Source organism: Anarrhichthys ocellatus, unplaced genomic scaffold (genome assembly GCF_004355925.1).
Source record: "Anarrhichthys ocellatus isolate YVR2014 unplaced genomic scaffold, GSC_Weel_1.0 scaffold21, whole genome shotgun sequence".
Lineage (NCBI taxonomy): Eukaryota > Metazoa > Chordata > Actinopteri > Perciformes > Anarhichadidae > Anarrhichthys > Anarrhichthys ocellatus.
Window position 1 is genome coordinate 1,278,220 of NW_022280051.1, and position 17,500 is coordinate 1,295,719.

Genomic DNA, 17,500 nt, shown 5'->3' on the forward strand with positions numbered 1-17,500 from the left:
GTACACTGTCTCTTCGCTCAGCTTCTGTCTCCCTTCCTGTCACCTCGTGTCTCTCTTTATCTCCCTCTTCCTCCTCTCTCCATCCCTTTCTCTTCATTTTTCCTTTTCTCTGCTACCGTCCAACACCTCTGCTGAATTGTTTTTGTCTCTGCTCCCTTCTTCTTCCAGCGACTCCTCTTCCTGTGCTTCTGTTTTTTGTGTGCATTCGCAAGATGCCGTATGATGATGATGATGGTCTTTGCTGTGTGTGTGCGCGCGTGCGTGTGTGTGCGTGAATAAGCATGATGGGACTGGTCTTTGCTGATGAAGCTTAAGTCTGTGAGCAGACCTTTCCTCATTACCAGATGAGAGACGAATGCGCTGCTTTGGAGGGAGAGAGGGAGGAGGGGGAGGGGGAGGGGAGGAGAGGGGGAGGGGAGGGAGAGGGAGGGAGGTGAGGGAGAGAGAGAGAGATCGATAAAGGCAGAAGGGTGTAAAGACTCTAAGCTGGCTTATTTGAAAACACCATTTACATGTCAAAAAGACAACACGAGCATTTTCACATCGTTTTTGTGAAGATATTTTCGTGCAAGATTTCTAAATTTATACTAAAAGAGAGGAAGCAATTCAAAGTCCCGGTATCTGTTATTGCAGCAATTCTTGGTTCCAGCTAACGTAGAGGTTTATCCACAGCCTCCTCCTCTGTCCTCACCTCATCCCCCCCCCCCCCCCCCCCCACTAACTAACGTGTTGTTCCAAACTCGCTGACGGAGGCAGCCTGTAATGATCTTAATATCTACACGCCGAAAATGAGGGGGAATGAATTGTGCTGATTCCTGTCTTTTCCCTTTGCTTGTCTTTGTCTTCGTCGTGCCGTGTTCCTCATACATATGTCTGTCCTATGCTACATCCACGCACCACACATTTACTTAATATTCTTTGTATACAAGGAGGGGGGGGCCCTAATTAAAATTGAATAGAAAGTGCACCATGGAGGCATGTTGATGCATACATACACGCCTGCTGGTTACTAAAGCAGTGCTCTTATAGACTTCTGGTTGAGGCAGGTGGAGATCAGACATAAATAGAGACGGACTTTAAGGAAAGAGGCAATCAACAACAATTCACTTTGGTTTTGTGGGGGAAAAATGATTCTGGTTTCTAGCGTGTATGTGTGTGTGTGTGTGTGTGTGTGTGTGTGTGTGTGTGTGTGTTTCACCAGGGGGTTCTGTCTTGATGGTGGGGTGCTGATAGATTTTAATCTTATTAACAGCCCTTACCCTGTTTGGCAAATGGCTTTTCAACCGCTTGGGTAATGAACTGTTTGAAAGTGTTTTCAGCACACACACGCATGCCTCACTTCAACACACACACAGACACAAACGCACCTTACACTTTCTCTTTCTGAACCAGCCCCCTCCTCTTTGTGCTGAGCAGAGGCCAGATTGCCAGCTGTCCTCACATCTCAGACACACACACACACACACACACTGGCTTTCTGTTTTGTTATTAGATGCTACAGAAGTGGATTTAGTGCCCCATCCTCGGTTATAAATGAGCTTTAGTGGCTTTTAACAAATCCTGTGTGATTTTCCCTAAATGCATCACTGCCAGGTGAGTTATAGTTGCTATTACACTGTAGTTAAGCCCTGTTTTATTGCCCTGATGAGGTATTTTTTACTTTCACTTGGCGGCTGCTGCTGCATCACCAGATAGGGTCCAGAGCTTTCAACTTATTTTTACTATTTTATTCGAGAAATAGAGTGCTACAATTTGCATTTCCGGTTTCCTTGTCTCAAAGTCGGTGGGTTTATTGAATGGGTTTTTGCTTAAATGCCTGAAATAAAGTCTGTGGTTAACACGAGCTAATAAGATACCCCTCTCGTGAATGTCTTTTAAAAGGTGGTTTGCTAACAAGTGGCCTCATGCCGACTGTTCTGCCTTTACAGCCTCATTGTGTAGCGTCGCAAGCTTTTCTTTTTATTGTTGCCGATTGCATTCATGCTTCAAAAGTCATAAAAGCGGTGTTTATTTGTGAAGATTATTTTGCAGACTTTAGAGAAACGTCCAAACAGAATCGGGTGCCTGTCTAAGTGCTCACAGTCATGGTTTCACTTTTCGGCAGGTTGTCGTTAATTTCCCACTGTGTGCATAACTTACTAGTCTACCAGAAGGGTTTTCTTAATTGAAACGGGGAGCTGAGTCTACAAACTTGTCAGCCAATACAAACTCTGCAACAACAACTTGGAGATCATTTGTACCGGGAACAGATACTTTTTTGGGCGGTTTTAAATGTGCATCCATCATCATTTGTACAGCCACACCCTGACTCAGCTCACACCGGGCGAACAGGCGAATGCACCCTGGACAGATCGTCGATCTATCACAGGGCTGACACGTACGTATAGACAGACAATGCTCTTAATGCTCTGTTCAAAATCAACAGTTTCTTTCCTCTGCTCAGCTGCTTCCCATCGAGAGCCAAGGATGGATATTTGACCGAGTGTAGCCTTCTGTTCAACAAACAGAAATGTGTGTATTCGTCTCTGTTATACGCGTTTTTCCCATTAGATCAAAAATATATGATTTTCCTCAAGCAATCGCTGCGTCTAGGGAAATGATTTTTGCTTTTGAACTGGTGTTTTCCTGTGTGGGGTAAATGCCCCAACACTCAGAACACATACTTTGCATATACAAACGGATACAAGGCAGAGGCACCAACATTTAGACATTTACACAGAAACATAATGAGATAAAACCACATGTGGGATCCATCTTTATCCCGCTCTGGCTTCTGTCTTGCCCCCCGGTTAAGGAGTAAACCGTTGTGACCCTCATCAATATTGACAAGCGTATTCATGAAATGAGCTCAAGGATGGAAAAATGAACAAGACCTTGGAGAGAAAATTGAGAGCAGGATGGGCGAATGAGACGGAATGCAAATGCTTCGATGACCAAGGGCATTACTTGTCAGGGGAAGGCCAAAAAACAGATATTCTGCACCTCTGGTCCTCACTCATCTCTTCAGTCATCACTCTTTTCCCCCCCCTCTCTCTTTGCATCTCATCCATTGTGCCCCTCCGTTACTTTTTTCCCGGTCTTTTCCTGCTGTTGAATCTCCAAAATGACAGCACATAAAACAACCGTGGAACAGAAGCTCCCCGAGTGCTCATTAAGGCCTTGTTAGCATCCAAAATGATCATCTCAAGGAGGGAATCGTTCTTGGATGGGTTATGGAGCTAAACAAAGGAGATAAAGAATCCTTTTCTCACCAAAGTGTCTTTTTACTGCGCCATATCAGAAAATCACTCAAGAACTGAATCCATTTACTTTCATCTTCCACCGGCACAACAGAGAGCTTAACCCTCCTCCTCCCTCCTCCTCCAGGCGCTTTGCCGGACATAATTATAAATCACTTGTTTTCTCTGCTGTCGCACAAAGAGAGATTTGGAAACAGGTGGACTCGACATTTTATTTATTTTCCTCCGAGGCCCTTTCATCAGCATGGCAATGTCAGAGCTACAATTATCTGTTCACAGAAGAGCAAAGCAGCCGCAGCCTCTGCTGTTGAGCGACTGGCGTCTGCCCTTGGCCAAGGTGGCCAGTTGATGCCGGTGGAGGAAACTTCTTTTGCCTGAAAACTGTCTCCGAGAATATTCAGTGTCACACGGAGGCACCAGCTCATTAACATGCATATGCTTGTCTTGTTACACGGGGAGCTGTATTTCCATGTCTACACGGGAGGAGGAGCGTGAGCGGCATGTTAGCAGAGCAGCAGCAGCAGCTTCAGTCCTTCGGGCTCTGTCCGTGTGTCTACACGGGACGGCTTCAGGCGCAGTTTTGAGTCTCGGTCATTCAAGTTTTGGCAGCACTCAAAGCCCGACGCGCAATCACTGTAGTTATGCGGATAAAAGAAATGCAAGATAATATATTAGGACTGTAACGTTACTGCCAGGTCAGCTGTTTAGCACTCTGTAAGAAGGACCACAATCTAGCACAAAAGTTAAAGCCGGAAAAAATATCAAACCAGCAGTTTTACACATTTTAAGCAGTTTACTTTAAATCACATTTCATTTACGTCATAGCGTCACTTAACGCCTCTGTGTTTTACAAATTCTCATTTTTTTTTTCCTTTCTCTCCAGCCCTCCATTGGTTTCTGTCTATTTCCATAAAATATGTGCATTAATTGACTGAATTACCACACAACAACAATGTTATATTGACAAAAATGAATTGCCTAACTCAAGCAAATTTTCAAGAGTCACCTCATTGATTTTCGTATCGCACAGAAAAGCTGCTTATCTAGCAAATCTATGCCCAATGCATAAACTAAATTTCCCCTCATTCTAAATATACGTGTCATAATACAGTATGTGTGCAGCTCACCTCTTGTCCTCTTGCATTGACTGTGTCTACAACTACTTTATGGAAGTGTACCATTAAGTGTATCTTTAGAGAGTGGGATGTGTCCACAGTTCTAGTGTGTGCTCGCGGTTTGTTGTTCCTGTGAGGGTTTTAAGGCATAGTTGCCTGGCCAACACGATCCCTCAGACACACACTCTCCAAGGTATTTGACCTGTTTTGCCCCCGAGTAAAGAAAACCGTCTGTCCTGTGTCCCAACACTCGCCTGTGCATTCATTACCGTACCTCCAGTTCCTTGCCAAGCAAATGCTTTCTGTAAATTGTGCAGTAGGAAGTGTGTGGTATTCACCAACACTCCCTTTGTGCTCTTTCGTTATCAGTATGTACTTCATGGTCTTTTTTTCAAATGGCCCATTGTGGCGTCAGGTTCTGGTTAAAGACCTATTAATTCTACACACGCCTCTCCGGTTCCGGCTCTGTCAACAGTGTTTCATTAAAACGCTCTCTGCAGTTTGTAGCCGGTGAATGTTTTCCCTCCACCTTCAATGCTCCCGTTGGCAGCAGGGTGAGGTCCTTGAAGTCCCTTTTAAGAAAATTGGGGTTGACAGCAACAGCTGTTGTGTTTACGCTTGATGTTGATGTTGCTCCTTTTTATTCTGCACTGGAATAATACATAGAGCAATATAAAGTGTTCTGTGCTCGTTTTCTTTATCCATACCCTCCTGACATTATTTCTCTCTCCCCTCGCTCCTCGTGTGTCTCCATTCAGGCAGTACTACGAGATGCTGTACAACACCGCAGACGAGCTGCTGAATCTGGTGGTGGACCAGGGTGTTCGCTACACGGAGCTGGAGTACATCAATGCCCTGTCCTTACTCCACCGCAGCCAGACCGGCGTCGGGGACCTGAGCACCCAAAACATCCGGCTGCAGAGGCTGAAGGAGATCATCTGTGAGCAGGCCGCCATCAAACAGGCCACCAAAGACAAGAAGATCACTACGGTGTGAACAGGACAGGGTCCGGGGGGGGGGGGGGGGTGATGGCCCATCAAGAAACCTCTGTCCTAAAAAGAATGTGTTTCCGCTCCTTCGGTTCTGTCGGGTGAGAACACATGCAACAGATAATTGGGTCATGTATGCAAAAGTAATGAATGGTGGGTGATATTTAGGAATTGGGTTAGAAAACACTGAAATAGAGGCTTGCTCTATACCTAGATCATGTGTGTCATATATATATATATATATATATATATATATATATATATATATATACACTGCTGCCCTCCAGGGTCCTTCAGTGAATGCAGCACTGGCTCACTCTAATTGGGAAGCGAGGTGACAACCAACACAACTGCAGACTTTGCAGTTTAGTTCGCTACGAATCTGTCATGAGGTTACAGTATGTCGTCAATTTACAATTTTTTTTAAAAGTAACTACAAATGCAGCAGTCGCACTCCGACTCCAACAGTCCACCCCCACCCCCACTCTACCATGACGCCAGCTCCAGATAAAAGCCGATTGTCTCGGACACTCATCTGAACTTGGGCCCCGTCTCATCTCATTTTCCTATTAGATCTAAACTGCTGCTCTCATTTACACCTCCATCTCTCCTCTCCTGGCAGCCCCATGAGCCCACTGACTCTGTCTGCAATAACCGATGTCAGATTAGACTGTCTGAATGAGGCCACATCTTCCGCCTGCTGCCAATTTCGATCGGTCCCCAAAGATTTCCCGAGCAGAGAATAGTACCATCTATCCGTCTTTTTTCTTCTTATAGTTAGTGCAGTAAACTAGTGTGGAAAGTTGTGAGCGGATTAACATCTTTTACAAATTGGAACAACAGAGACTCTGTAGTGAAGATATTTTTGCTGATTTCAATTTGATTCTTTCCATAAAACAGAGATGAGGTTTATTTCAAATGTTATATTTCACAGTGGCATGACTTGCACTTTGTGTTCAGGCATGTGTGTGTGTGTGTGTGTGTGTGAGAATACATTTCATCAGTCATACAAGCTCTACAAACTGAAACATCTCAATTCTGAATCTTTATTTTGTTGTCGCCACCGCACGTGTGCAGGATTTTTGTTAAATGAACTAAACATACGAACTCAAGAGACGATCACAAATCATTCCCCTCCCTGTTTTTAAGTTCATTAACTTGGGGGAGAAGTACTTAACGAGAGCAGGGGAGGGGAATGGGAGCGTTGTCAATACGGCGGACCCCGGTGCTGGTCTCCCTGAAGCCCACAAAGCAATCCACCATAATGACACACAGGCTGGGGATCGATGGGAAAACAACCATGTAGCTGCCGAGGGGTTCGTCTAGCGCTCTGAAACGGGCACTTGGTGTAAAATCTCAAATCTGCTCATTCAGCTGCTCAGAGCTTCTTTGGAAATGTTATACATGGCGAAATTTCAATACAATGTTAACGGACTGTCTTTTCACAAAGAGATTCTATTACACTATTATCCCACTGCACACACATCACCCCTAAAAGTCCAGCAGGCTTATGTATTGGACATACTGCATAAATGTAAGTTTGAACCACTCCTGCTGTCCGTGCTTTTTATTATTGACTGAAATATGTCAAATATTATCAAGGTTCTATTTTTTTTTTTTTTGAGGAAAAACTCTGCTTTTCTATTTCACGTTTCTTTTTCTTTACAATGGACATTTTATTTTGCACATCTGGGATGGGAGTACTCTCCATGTTTCAAGTAAGAATGTATTGGATATTGGAATCTATACATGTTTGTCTTGAACATGTTTAAACATCCTCATGGCTCCTCTAGTTGTGGAGTGTCATCTTAGAAATGCTCTGAAATGTTTGTCCAAATTAAGCACACGTGATTTGTTAATGCATACACTAACGCGCTAAGAAAATAAATCCTTCAAATTCCCTCGTGGTTTGTGTATTTTGTAAAGTGATTTTCCTTGTGTGGGTGCATACCAGTCATATTGTCTATTGTGGGAAGTACAGCTGGCAAGAGTTCATGCTCACACTAACACCTTTTGCACACATGACAGTCCATCACTGTGATAGTCCATCACTGTTTTGATACACCCGAGATGTTAGCGCCTTATGTCATATGGGCGAGGAGGGATCCAAAACCAACACTAGAGGATGCATTTTACCTGACAGCTGTGATGTGTTGTCGGCCATGGTTTGAAGCATGAAGTGCAGCATATTGGAATCGGAGAAATCAACACAAACATACCACCCAAAGGCTTGTTTTTTTCATCATCTTAAAATCAAGTGACGTTGGATTGATTTATGTAGTATTTTAATTATGTTTATTATTTACTCTATTGCACTTCTGTCCATCCTCAGTTGTAATGTCTGTTCTGTTCCCCTTAAATAACGTTAAAGTTACCCGGGAACGAAACATTACCGAGGTGCGCATAGGGACGCTGTCGGTTTTGGAGAGAAGAAAACTACATGACCCACAATGCCTTTCACCTCTCACTTGTCTCTAGCGTTGCCGAGCGACGACGGGGCGTGCTTCATGTGGAAAGCTAGCTTGCTAGTCCACCAGTCAGTCTGTAGTCCCCCTTCACCGTGGTTTTTTATGATGGAACAATGAAGGAAACGTGCACGAGTCAACAGTGCTCCTCCGCGTCACGTGGCTGCAGTCCTCCAGGGCCCCACAGTGACGCTCCAGAGGCTCCGGGCTGCGGGGAGCTGGAAGAAAACAGAGAGATGGAGGTAAGGAGTACGAGGACGTTTGGTGAGCTAAATGTACCGTAGTACTTAGAAATAAACTTTTTATCCTTTGCAATTTCATCCATTTTATTGCTTTCATCTCTGACAAAAAAACACAAGCTTTACAGTAAAGGTAACGTTAGAGTGGATGCGTTTCAATAAAACTCCATACTTGTTCTCTTGTGCATCAGATAAAGCAGGTAACCTTGCACTCGAGATCTGAGGGAGCAAAACAACACAGCAAGGTCAAATAGTTGATTGTTTACAATGCGTGAAAGCCGTATTAACAGCGTGGTGTGCATCCTTCTGTGTGTCTATGCTGCATGAATATGTGTATGTGTGCACTAGGTGATGCTTATGGTGGCCTCATGCATTATCTTCAAATTCTGTAACTGCATTTGTTATTGCAGGGATGCGCCCATCGTTCACTGGTGTATATTCTGCTTATTCTATTGAAATGGCACATTTAATCTGTTTATGTCTACAGAAGGATGGTGTTTTAACTGCTGCGGTGGTCTCCAGGCGTGTGTCCAACCTCCGAAGCGTTGGCACTGGGCTGCACTATTTCTACCACCACCTGTGTCTGCCTGTAAGACACTTACCTACACAGACAGCACGTGTCAACGACATTTGGCTTTCAGTAATGTTGAGAGATTTGTGTAATTTATCAAGACAAAGCAACCTGTTACAGATCAGTTTAAATGTTCCTTATTGTCATGTTGACGGCCTTTAGTTTAACCAAGGCTGCATTTATCTCCACTCTAGAGTCAGGATCTCAGTGACGTCTCCGTTTTATGCAATTATGTCCATCTTCAAAAGCTGCAACTGCCACACAACAAAATCAAAGGTGACTTTTTCTTCTTCTCATATTAATGAAAAGTCCTTGAACCTATTTCTATTTCTAAAAGCCTGTGACTGCTTTGAAAGATATGTAATCAAAGCGCGGTTTGAATATCTAACTTCTCTGTTTCTGTCTTTACCCGTTGATCAATTTACTCTTAACTTTTCTCAACCGCCAGATTTGTCCTGTGTGAGCCACATGCCCTACCTTGTCATCCTGGATGCTTCTCACAATGAAATCTCCAGCTTCTTTGGATTCCAGCCACCCAAGAACCTAAAAGTAACGCGGGACCTTGAGCTGACAGGATAAGACCGCGTTTGATTTGTGGGGCTCGGGCTTCACTTTCTCCTGCTATTCCCTCATGATAGGCCCTGGATTTCCATAGCCCATCTGTAGTCTCTTTGAATATGCTTACAAGGCATTAACTGCCCTTGAACGACGGTGAACTTTAGAAAATTGAAAATTCCTTCCCGGGATTCAGTTGAGGTATTTCTTCAGTGAGAGGTACTGAAGACTTCTTTATGACTTTTGTTAACAGTGTGCTGCTTCTTTTTTTCTTTCTTCAGGAGGTCAATTTCTCCCACAACCGTATGACAAACATGAAGGACTTGTCAGCCTTTTCATCTCTTAGTCATTTGGATCTGGGCCGTATCCTTCAGAGATATTTACATTAAACCATGTGTACTTGAACTTACACACACACTTTCTCTATCTGCATCTTATATATCCAATATACTTTGTGTTCAACTACATGTTTCCCTTGTGTGTTATTCTTAACATGCCCATGCTCAGACAACAGTTTCAGTGAGATCGGGGGTCTTGAGCAATGTTGCAAGCTCACCAATCTCAACCTGGAACACAACAAGATCTCGAGGGTCGGCGGCCTGGGCAGACTGCCTCTCACACAGCTGTGCCTCGTAGGTCCAACTCTATTACAGTCAGCAATACGATAAACAAGAGTGCACGTGTACACAAACATTCATACATACAGTACACTCCAGCGCATACTTACAAACATGAATTTTGAACAGAAATCTTATTTGTCTTTCTTTGCAAGTGCTTGGCAGTACTTCCACTTACATGTATGACTTTGCTTTGTAGGAGGTTGTTTCCCTCTGTGTGTTGTCTATTTATCATTGTGCACACACACACACACACACACACACAGTAGGAGTTATTTCAGAGTTGTTCTCTTTTCTCATGTGTTCTATTTTACCTTATGTATGCTAAATTTGACCTATTTATGTTTGCCTCTCTATTCTCTCCCCTCTGTCTCTTTATGTCTCTCTTTTTGGCTTCATTTTTACATTTAGTAAAACCTTGGCCCCCTGTTCGAGAATCACCATATGGTCCAACAGCAGGCCTTTTCTCTCTCCTTGGTTCTGTCTCTCTTTCTGCATGTGTGTGTGTGTGTGTGTGCGTGCGTGCGTGCGTGCGTGCATGCGTGTTCTGTCCTTTATCAGTGTTTCCTCATTGTCAGCAGCCATCGGTCTGGCTGTGTCTGCCCCTGTCTGTAGCTTTGCTTTGGGACCAGCTGCTGGTGTTTGAGTGAGCCTGGACCAAGTTCAGCACATACAGACAGACACACACACTCATACCTTGTCCATCCAGCAACCATCTAATCCCATCCCTGACCCCACTTCCTCTCATGCTGGCTCCCTAAACAGCACAACCTCTGTCAGCCCAGCCTGTGTCCCAGCCCATCACAGCACCGACCTGGAGCTTCAAGGGACCAGTGCAGTCGCCCACCCCCACTGACAGCAGCCCTCTGCCAGGCAACACGCTTGGCAAGAGGAGGACGAGGTGTGGCCAGACGGCTAGATAACAACTTTAGTCAGTGGAATGTAGAGAGAGAGAAGCACGCTTGGGACCCTGACAGGGAAGGAGTGCCCAGGTCTGGTTCTTTAGTCGGTTAGCGTGCTGCGCTTGCACCTCGCCAGCTGTTTGGCTGTCAGTCCTCACCTGTCAGGATTTAGCAGAGAGAGGCAGGCCTGCCACTCAAGTCAGTACTGAGGGGAAAGAAGGCCCAGGCACCCTGCAGAACGACCATGGCACGTCCTTAATATTTAGCAGTGGGATTCGTTAACTGTATATGAAGTAGAACCGCGGGTTGGATGCCACTTATGTATGCATATTCATTAATATCATGTACTTGCCTCTTCAAACGTGTCCTCTGTCCTGTCTTTGTCCAGAGGGGGAACCAGCTGGAGAGGATTGAAGGGTTGGATAATCTGAAGTCTCTGCAGGTTCTCGACTTGTCTCTGAACCGCATCACCACTCTCTCTGGCCTCCACGATCTCCACGTACTGGGCTCCATCAATCTGGAGAGAAACCTGGTACTATTTTCAGCGGAACTTTCGGAACTAGCGGCTCAACAGAAAAAATATGTCAGCCTAAATCTTAAATGTGATTTAGCTCGTTTATGAGATTAAAATCCAGAAACAGATGTAGATTTGTAACACTTGTAAAAATAGGAATGCACCGCACTGTACCGTCACACATAACTTTCAAGCTCAACAAGTTAAGGATTTAACAACTACAAATGAACTATTACACAGGGACTCCGCTGCAGGAATTTGTGGTTTTGTTTCAGATCAGCGAAATTCAGGAGTGCAAACACGTTCATGACCTTTCCCTGTTGAGGGACCTCAACCTGCTGGGAAACCCTGTACAGGTAACCCAGCCCTTCATCGACCACATGGTTCAATGTGTGGAGGTATATTGTGTATGAGAGGTCTGCATCTAGTCCTCGTGAGTTCTGTACCCGGCCTGTAAGCACTCAAGGCGGCTCTAGATGACTCCCTTCTGTGTGTGTTTTTTGGAATGAATGCCATGTGAATGTGATTGGCAGGAGCAACCCGATTACAGATTGGCAGTCATCTTCCTCCTTCAACATCTGACTGTGCTGGACCAAGAGAAAGTCACTGCTGAAGAAAAGGTATAAATAAACATACTAATTATTCCATGACCAGAGGAATTGTTCCAATTTAAAAGCACAAACACCATATATCAACACCCCTGACCTCCATCTTTAATTAGGGATACTATTTTTAAAGCTAGAATGAATGCCACCATCCTAATTGAACTGCTATACATAGATGTGGGATTGCTTATGTGACACTTGATTACTGGCATTATATTCCAGGTGTCATCAGTCAACAAGTATGACCCTCCTTTGGATGTGGTGGCAGCCAGGGATCACATGACCCACCTGGTGTATCATCTGATGCAGCCTCAGGTGCTCTATGACAGGTTGGTACAAATATACAGCAGTGTTTAAAATCCTCTGAATGGTCCTCTGACTTCCTCTTGAATGTAAAGCTTAAGATAAAACCATCCGGTGGATTGAGTTAATATAATGGTAACTATTTATTTCCTTTAGTGGAAGGAAAAACGGATCAAAAAATATGTTTATAGAGGTGAATGCGAAGGTTTACAATCAAATTGTAATATTCATAATCACCTTCTAAAGTCAACTGTCAGGAACGCTGTTTTCAAACATGTGCAGCAATTTAGTAGCAGTGTTTCTGATGCTCATATTATGTACTCCCTAAAAGAAAAAAATTTGTTTGAGCATCAGCACTTTTTTTTGAGAACATCCATCGTCAGCAAATAAAATGCTGCAGCTACAGTCAATTTACCATTCTCCTGTGCTTCCTAGACGGAGCACATCCATAAAGCCCACAAGGCTCCCGTTCATATTGACTGTAGCGGCTTTCACGACTGGAGAAAGCTTGTGCTCTACCTTCATGGTTTATGATACTTAACTCCTGCTCATCTCAGAGAGAACGTCCCTGTCAAGTGTATCAGAAACCGGTGTCTGCACGTGTGTGTGTGTGTGTGTGTCTCTCCGAGCAGTACTATGCCCAGTGCAGACTCTCCGTATGCCATGCTGGTTCTGACCGGTCCTCAAGGCTGTGGGAAGAGAGATCTGGCCCACAGACTGTGTCAGGAGTTGAGCGAATGCTTTGCCTACGGGTCAGTCCCAAACTTTCTGTACACATATCAACTGTCACATACTTAACAGTACTTGCACGGCGTACTAAAATAGATTCAGTGGAATCAACTGAAAATGCACATTATGTTGTGTGTGCTTCCACAGAACCTGTCACACCACCAGGGGGCCGTACGTTGGAGAGGAGAACGGGATTGATTACCATTTTGTCAGCGAGGAAGATTTTCAGAACATGATTCAAATGGTGCGTTGGCTTCGTCATTAAGCTTTTTTTTTGCACACCACAGACCCCAGGAGTGACCACATGAGAACAAAATACAGGTTTCACGGTTATTTTCAACTCAAAATAATCATCTGCTGTCAATTTCGTAAATCATGCAAACAGATTAGTACTCACCACAAGCTAATTAAATGTACTCTGTGGTTTTGAAAGGTTTTTTTTTATGCTTGAGTCACATAACTCCCTCAGCAAGGTTCAAATGGAATCCTCTCACTGGCCATAATGAGTTGAGTAGCTGAGATAATTAGTTTTACTTAGATTGATTGATTTTACTTTATCTGGCTGATATTTCAATTAACACAGATACATTTATTTGAATTCAGCCTTTTTTGACGAGGTGCAATTGCTATATTAATTGCATTTTTCTTACAGATAACTTCCCAAAGCATCTCCTACAACATTTCCTTGCGAGTGATGATTATTGGTCAGACATAACTGACAAGGACACAGAGAGGGTTTTATTATCACCAATATGCAGACCGTGGTCAAAAATTCCATGTTCCAGACCTCTTTTCTTAGAGGGTCAGCAACTACTAGAGGCTGATTATATATACATGATCAATTTTTATTTGTGTTATTCAACAGAAACCAAATCTGATTCATTACACCAGCTTTTCGTGGGTGCTGAGTTATTGGACACATTTGTTTTCCATTTTGTCCATCTTGTCAAGCTGCCTGTTACGTGAGAGTGGTGGGGGGGGTGGTGGGTAGAGGTCTGGGTCACGTAATGATTTACACAGCGATGGCTTTCATGCTGGAATTGAATCCTTTTGTGTACTCCAACAGAAGTGGATCAGCTTAATTTTACAGTCCGGCTGATTTGTCCATTCTTCTCCTTCACCCTCCATTCTTGGTTCTCCTGTTGTCAGCTACTTGGTGTATTGCTGTCCTGTCCTCCCTTTCTTATCATGCCCTCAGCTTTCATGTGTCAGCTGCCCTCTTCTTCTTCTTCTCTGCTTTTTTTTTTTTTACCCTCGCTAGTGCATTCAGTAACCATGCAATCATAGCCTCTTGATCCCACTTCTTGCGGCTGTGCAAAATTATCCCCAATCAGCAGTCCTTGGCACTTATTACGCTCCTTACAGAGATGTAAACAGAAGGCACACCTGCTGTGCAATTTTGTCTGAACAGCGTCCGACTCTGGTAATAAGGAATCACAAGAATAATGTTTATAATCGAGTGTTTGAATGCTTTTCAAGTTCCCATTTAAGAAGGTCCAGGGACACAAATGTTCGAGGGAGCTTGAATTCCTGTTCGAATTACATGTTTTAAGGATTTTAGTCATAAATTATGCTGTTCAAATAAAACTGCCTAAAGAGCAGGCAGACAAAAGGTCAGGGGTCATGTGTGAGAAGTAACAAAGAGAGATTTTTTTGCTCTGACCACCAGGTCAAAAGTTCAGTTCACAGGTGGGCAAATGACTGCAGGTTGCTAATCCTGATGGAACATGCTGGGGTTGTGTTTGCATCAAATATTACGTCTACTTTAGGAGATAAGTGAAGCTCATAATAACTGTGGTAACAATGATGAATGATGGGGCAGTAAAGCGGTGCACTAAAACGTCCTCTCATTCTTTCCCTCCATAACTGGGAATTGCCTTGTAGGGTCAATTTGTCCAGACCATGCAGTACGGGGGCCACAGCTACGGCCTGACCAGAGATGCCATCGAGGATGTGGCCAAAGAAGGACTAGCCTGCTGTGTGCATATGGAGCTAGAGGTGCGTATGTAAACCTCTTGTCTGAGAGAACATCAAGCAGAGATATCAAATGTGGTCAATAAAGCCAGTCGAGTGACAGACAGTAGAGATTTAGGATCTACCAGCGACATATTCTTAAAAGGTCCCACGGTTATACATTTATTACATTCCAAAGAAATGTGACAATATGGTGAATATAATTCAAAGTTGCAACAGAAGGGCACTCAGTACGGGACGGATCTCCACCAGGTTTGTCTTCCTCTCCCCTCCCAAACAAAGAGGAGTCGAATGGAAGCAACGTTAACAAAAACAGGGTTTTATTCACCTAGTATCTTACCTAAATTTAGGGGATCATAAGATATTGAGTATGGATTTAATTTGTAGAAGCTCCGGTTCAAAATGAGTCCAAACTTTTCTGTGGATGTCAGCTTTTAAGCCACTACAAAGGCCAGATTGTGGCCTGCAACAGACTTGGTAAAGCTTGTTTTTAGCCGAGCCGATAGTCGAAAATGCCTTTTGCTACTGAAGCACTTATTGATCACATGCGGCCACACTAGTCGGTAAATAGGAGTCAGCAGTCAATGACGGTATATAAAACAGTCGATGAAATATGTTTTTCAAAAATTGTGAATCACTGCAACCTTGAGCATACAGTCATAAAGGAGCACATCAAATATCAGGCTGATGGGTCCAGTAGTATGCGAGATTAGTCGTGGACGGTCAGAAACACACACTGGACCAAAGGCGTATGATCTCCCCAGAGGCTCACGCCTGGCGAATATCAATCCCTCACTGTAACCGAACTGCAAACTGTTTGTCCATCCTCTCAGGGTGTGCTCAGTCTGAAGAACAGCTACTTTGAGCCTCGGTACATCCTGCTCATCCCCACCCAGGTTGAGAAATACATTGGCCACCTGAAGAGCCGCGGTGTCTATTCCGCAGCACAGATTGACGTGGCGGTGTCACGCGTAGAGCTCTACGCCGATACCAACAGGCAGCGACTGGGATTCTTCGATAATGTCGTCCCCTGTGGTACGGCAAAGAAGCACTTTTCCACTCGAGTACTTTCTTTATTGTGACATGGAATGTATTCATTAGTGTTGTTTGATGCTGTACTTGTTGTGGATAATAATGGGAATTATATATAATCTAGTGGCTAATCAGATCCATTTTATTATTTAGTTAATGGAAGTTTAAATGTAGTACAAAGTGTAATTATACATGTTCACATTTAATTTTCAACAAGCTAAGAAAACACTTAATTTATTGCTGGGGGGAGAAATGTTCTTTCTACTTCTTCAACCTTCGGATACGATGTCAGTAAGAAAGAAAGTTTCTTTGCTGTGACTGTTCTGTTCACTGACAGTTTTGTCATTGTGGTGCCTCGCAGAGCTCAAAGAAATGCCCCGCCTTACTCGGGCTTGGAGCAGTCCGAGTGTCACCGGTATAGCCTCGGATAAATTAACACACTTCGCTAAAATCCATGCACTACGCTTTCAATCCAATTACCGCATGTATTAAGGGCACGTAGCCGCAGAATAGCGGTGTTTATCATTCCCTCATGAAGGCACTTAGACATGTTAGCTGTTTCCTTAATGAGATGAACACACAGGGAGCGCGGAACCTCATCACTTTTATGCACTGCTAGCTACCGCCTCATTAAGCTAAGGTCATCATCCCCATATCTTTGATTCATTACTGTTTGATGGGAGATGCATTGGCTCTGTTCACCACCATATTTTGTGTGTGTGTGTGTGTGTGTGTGTGTGTGTGTGTGTGTGTGTGAGTAGATGACTGGGAGGAGGCCTTTCAGACACTGAGGCAGATAGTGAAGGAGTACCTGGTAGAGGAGCAGGAAGAAGGAGAAAACAACAACAGAGGATGCCCTGACAACACCTCCACTGGTGTGTGTATTTGTTTGTTTGTTCGTTCAGATCATCATTAGCTGACTCAAAGCGTCAGGGTGCAATAAACACTGGCAGTAAAGTGCAGCCAATGGCGCCTTGTGCATTTTTTTTTGTCTTATTTAAAGGGGCAATTCCCTTTAAATTCCCACTCAGCCTGTGAAAACAGATGTATAATACCGTCTGTGGCTCTGGAGCAGCTTTGTTGAGTCTGAAAACATTACCAGCATCCCTTTGAGCATCTCAGCTTGCGAGCATGGATGGCTTTTGCTCCATCCAACCAATAACCATCATATGCACTATTACACAGTATTGATACAGTCTCTTCCTCGGTCAGGTCACAAGCCAGAGGAGAAGCCACTGTCACCACCCCTGTCGAGGCCCGGATCAGGAAGACTCGCGTCACACTCTGCCCCAGCTCTTGACCCCTCAGATCTGTCTTACAGGAACTACTTCAACAAGATCCAGGAAGAGCTCTGCCCTCCGAAGAGCGCCACTGTGAGTTACAATATGTCTGATGTGCACTTTATTGTTCATGAAGACTGTAACACATTTATGGGGAAAATATCCCCACTCTTCTAACAGGTTGCTTTTCCATACATTATCGCTCCCCCCGTCCCACTTTCCTCCCCCTTTTCTCCTCTGCCCTTTAATCACCCTTCACTTCAACTCCTGTTTCTCACCTGCTATCCCTCTCCGTCTTCCTATTTCCTCTCAACCACCACTCCTCCTCCTCCTTCTCTCCATCTCTCTCCTCTGCAGGAGCTGGCTTCCAT

General features: G+C 44.1%; 2 protein-coding genes across 4 annotated transcripts in view; both read left to right on the forward strand.

Moving 5' to 3' along the window:
• exoc4 (exocyst complex component 4) overlaps window positions 1-5,590 on the forward strand; it is a 92,847-nt gene extending 87,257 nt beyond the window's left edge. Inside the window, exon 20 of the mRNA XM_031859122.1 lies at window positions 5,113-5,590. Coding sequence (XP_031714982.1) covers window positions 5,113-5,350 — 238 coding nt within the window. The 3' untranslated portion in view covers window positions 5,351-5,590. The remainder of the gene's footprint in view (window positions 1-5,112) is intronic.
• A 1,850-nt stretch (window positions 5,591-7,440) lies between these two features.
• lrguk (leucine-rich repeats and guanylate kinase domain containing) overlaps window positions 7,441-17,500 on the forward strand; it is a 12,857-nt gene continuing 2,797 nt past the window's right edge. Inside the window, exons 1-18 of one of the 3 annotated variants that reach the window (XM_031859124.1) lie at window positions 7,441-8,050; window positions 8,239-8,292; window positions 8,535-8,636; window positions 8,813-8,894; window positions 9,067-9,167; window positions 9,455-9,536; window positions 9,681-9,805; window positions 11,081-11,224; window positions 11,482-11,562; window positions 11,740-11,826; window positions 12,034-12,140; window positions 12,747-12,866; window positions 12,991-13,087; window positions 14,728-14,841; window positions 15,651-15,852; window positions 16,611-16,724; window positions 17,062-17,222; window positions 17,487-17,500. The exon at window positions 17,487-17,500 is cut by the window's right edge and continues 75 nt beyond it. In XM_031859124.1, the coding sequence (XP_031714984.1) occupies window positions 7,925-8,050; window positions 8,239-8,292; window positions 8,535-8,636; window positions 8,813-8,894; window positions 9,067-9,167; window positions 9,455-9,536; window positions 9,681-9,805; window positions 11,081-11,224; window positions 11,482-11,562; window positions 11,740-11,826; window positions 12,034-12,140; window positions 12,747-12,866; window positions 12,991-13,087; window positions 14,728-14,841; window positions 15,651-15,852; window positions 16,611-16,724; window positions 17,062-17,222; window positions 17,487-17,500 (1,913 nt within the window). In that variant the 5' untranslated portion in view covers window positions 7,441-7,924. The remainder of the gene's footprint in view (window positions 8,051-8,238; window positions 8,293-8,534; window positions 8,637-8,812; window positions 8,895-9,066; window positions 9,168-9,454; window positions 9,537-9,680; window positions 9,806-11,080; window positions 11,225-11,481; window positions 11,563-11,739; window positions 11,827-12,033; window positions 12,141-12,746; window positions 12,867-12,990; window positions 13,088-14,727; window positions 14,842-15,650; window positions 15,853-16,610; window positions 16,725-17,061; window positions 17,223-17,486) is intronic. The other 2 variants (XM_031859125.1, XM_031859126.1) reach the window with 2 other exon arrangements.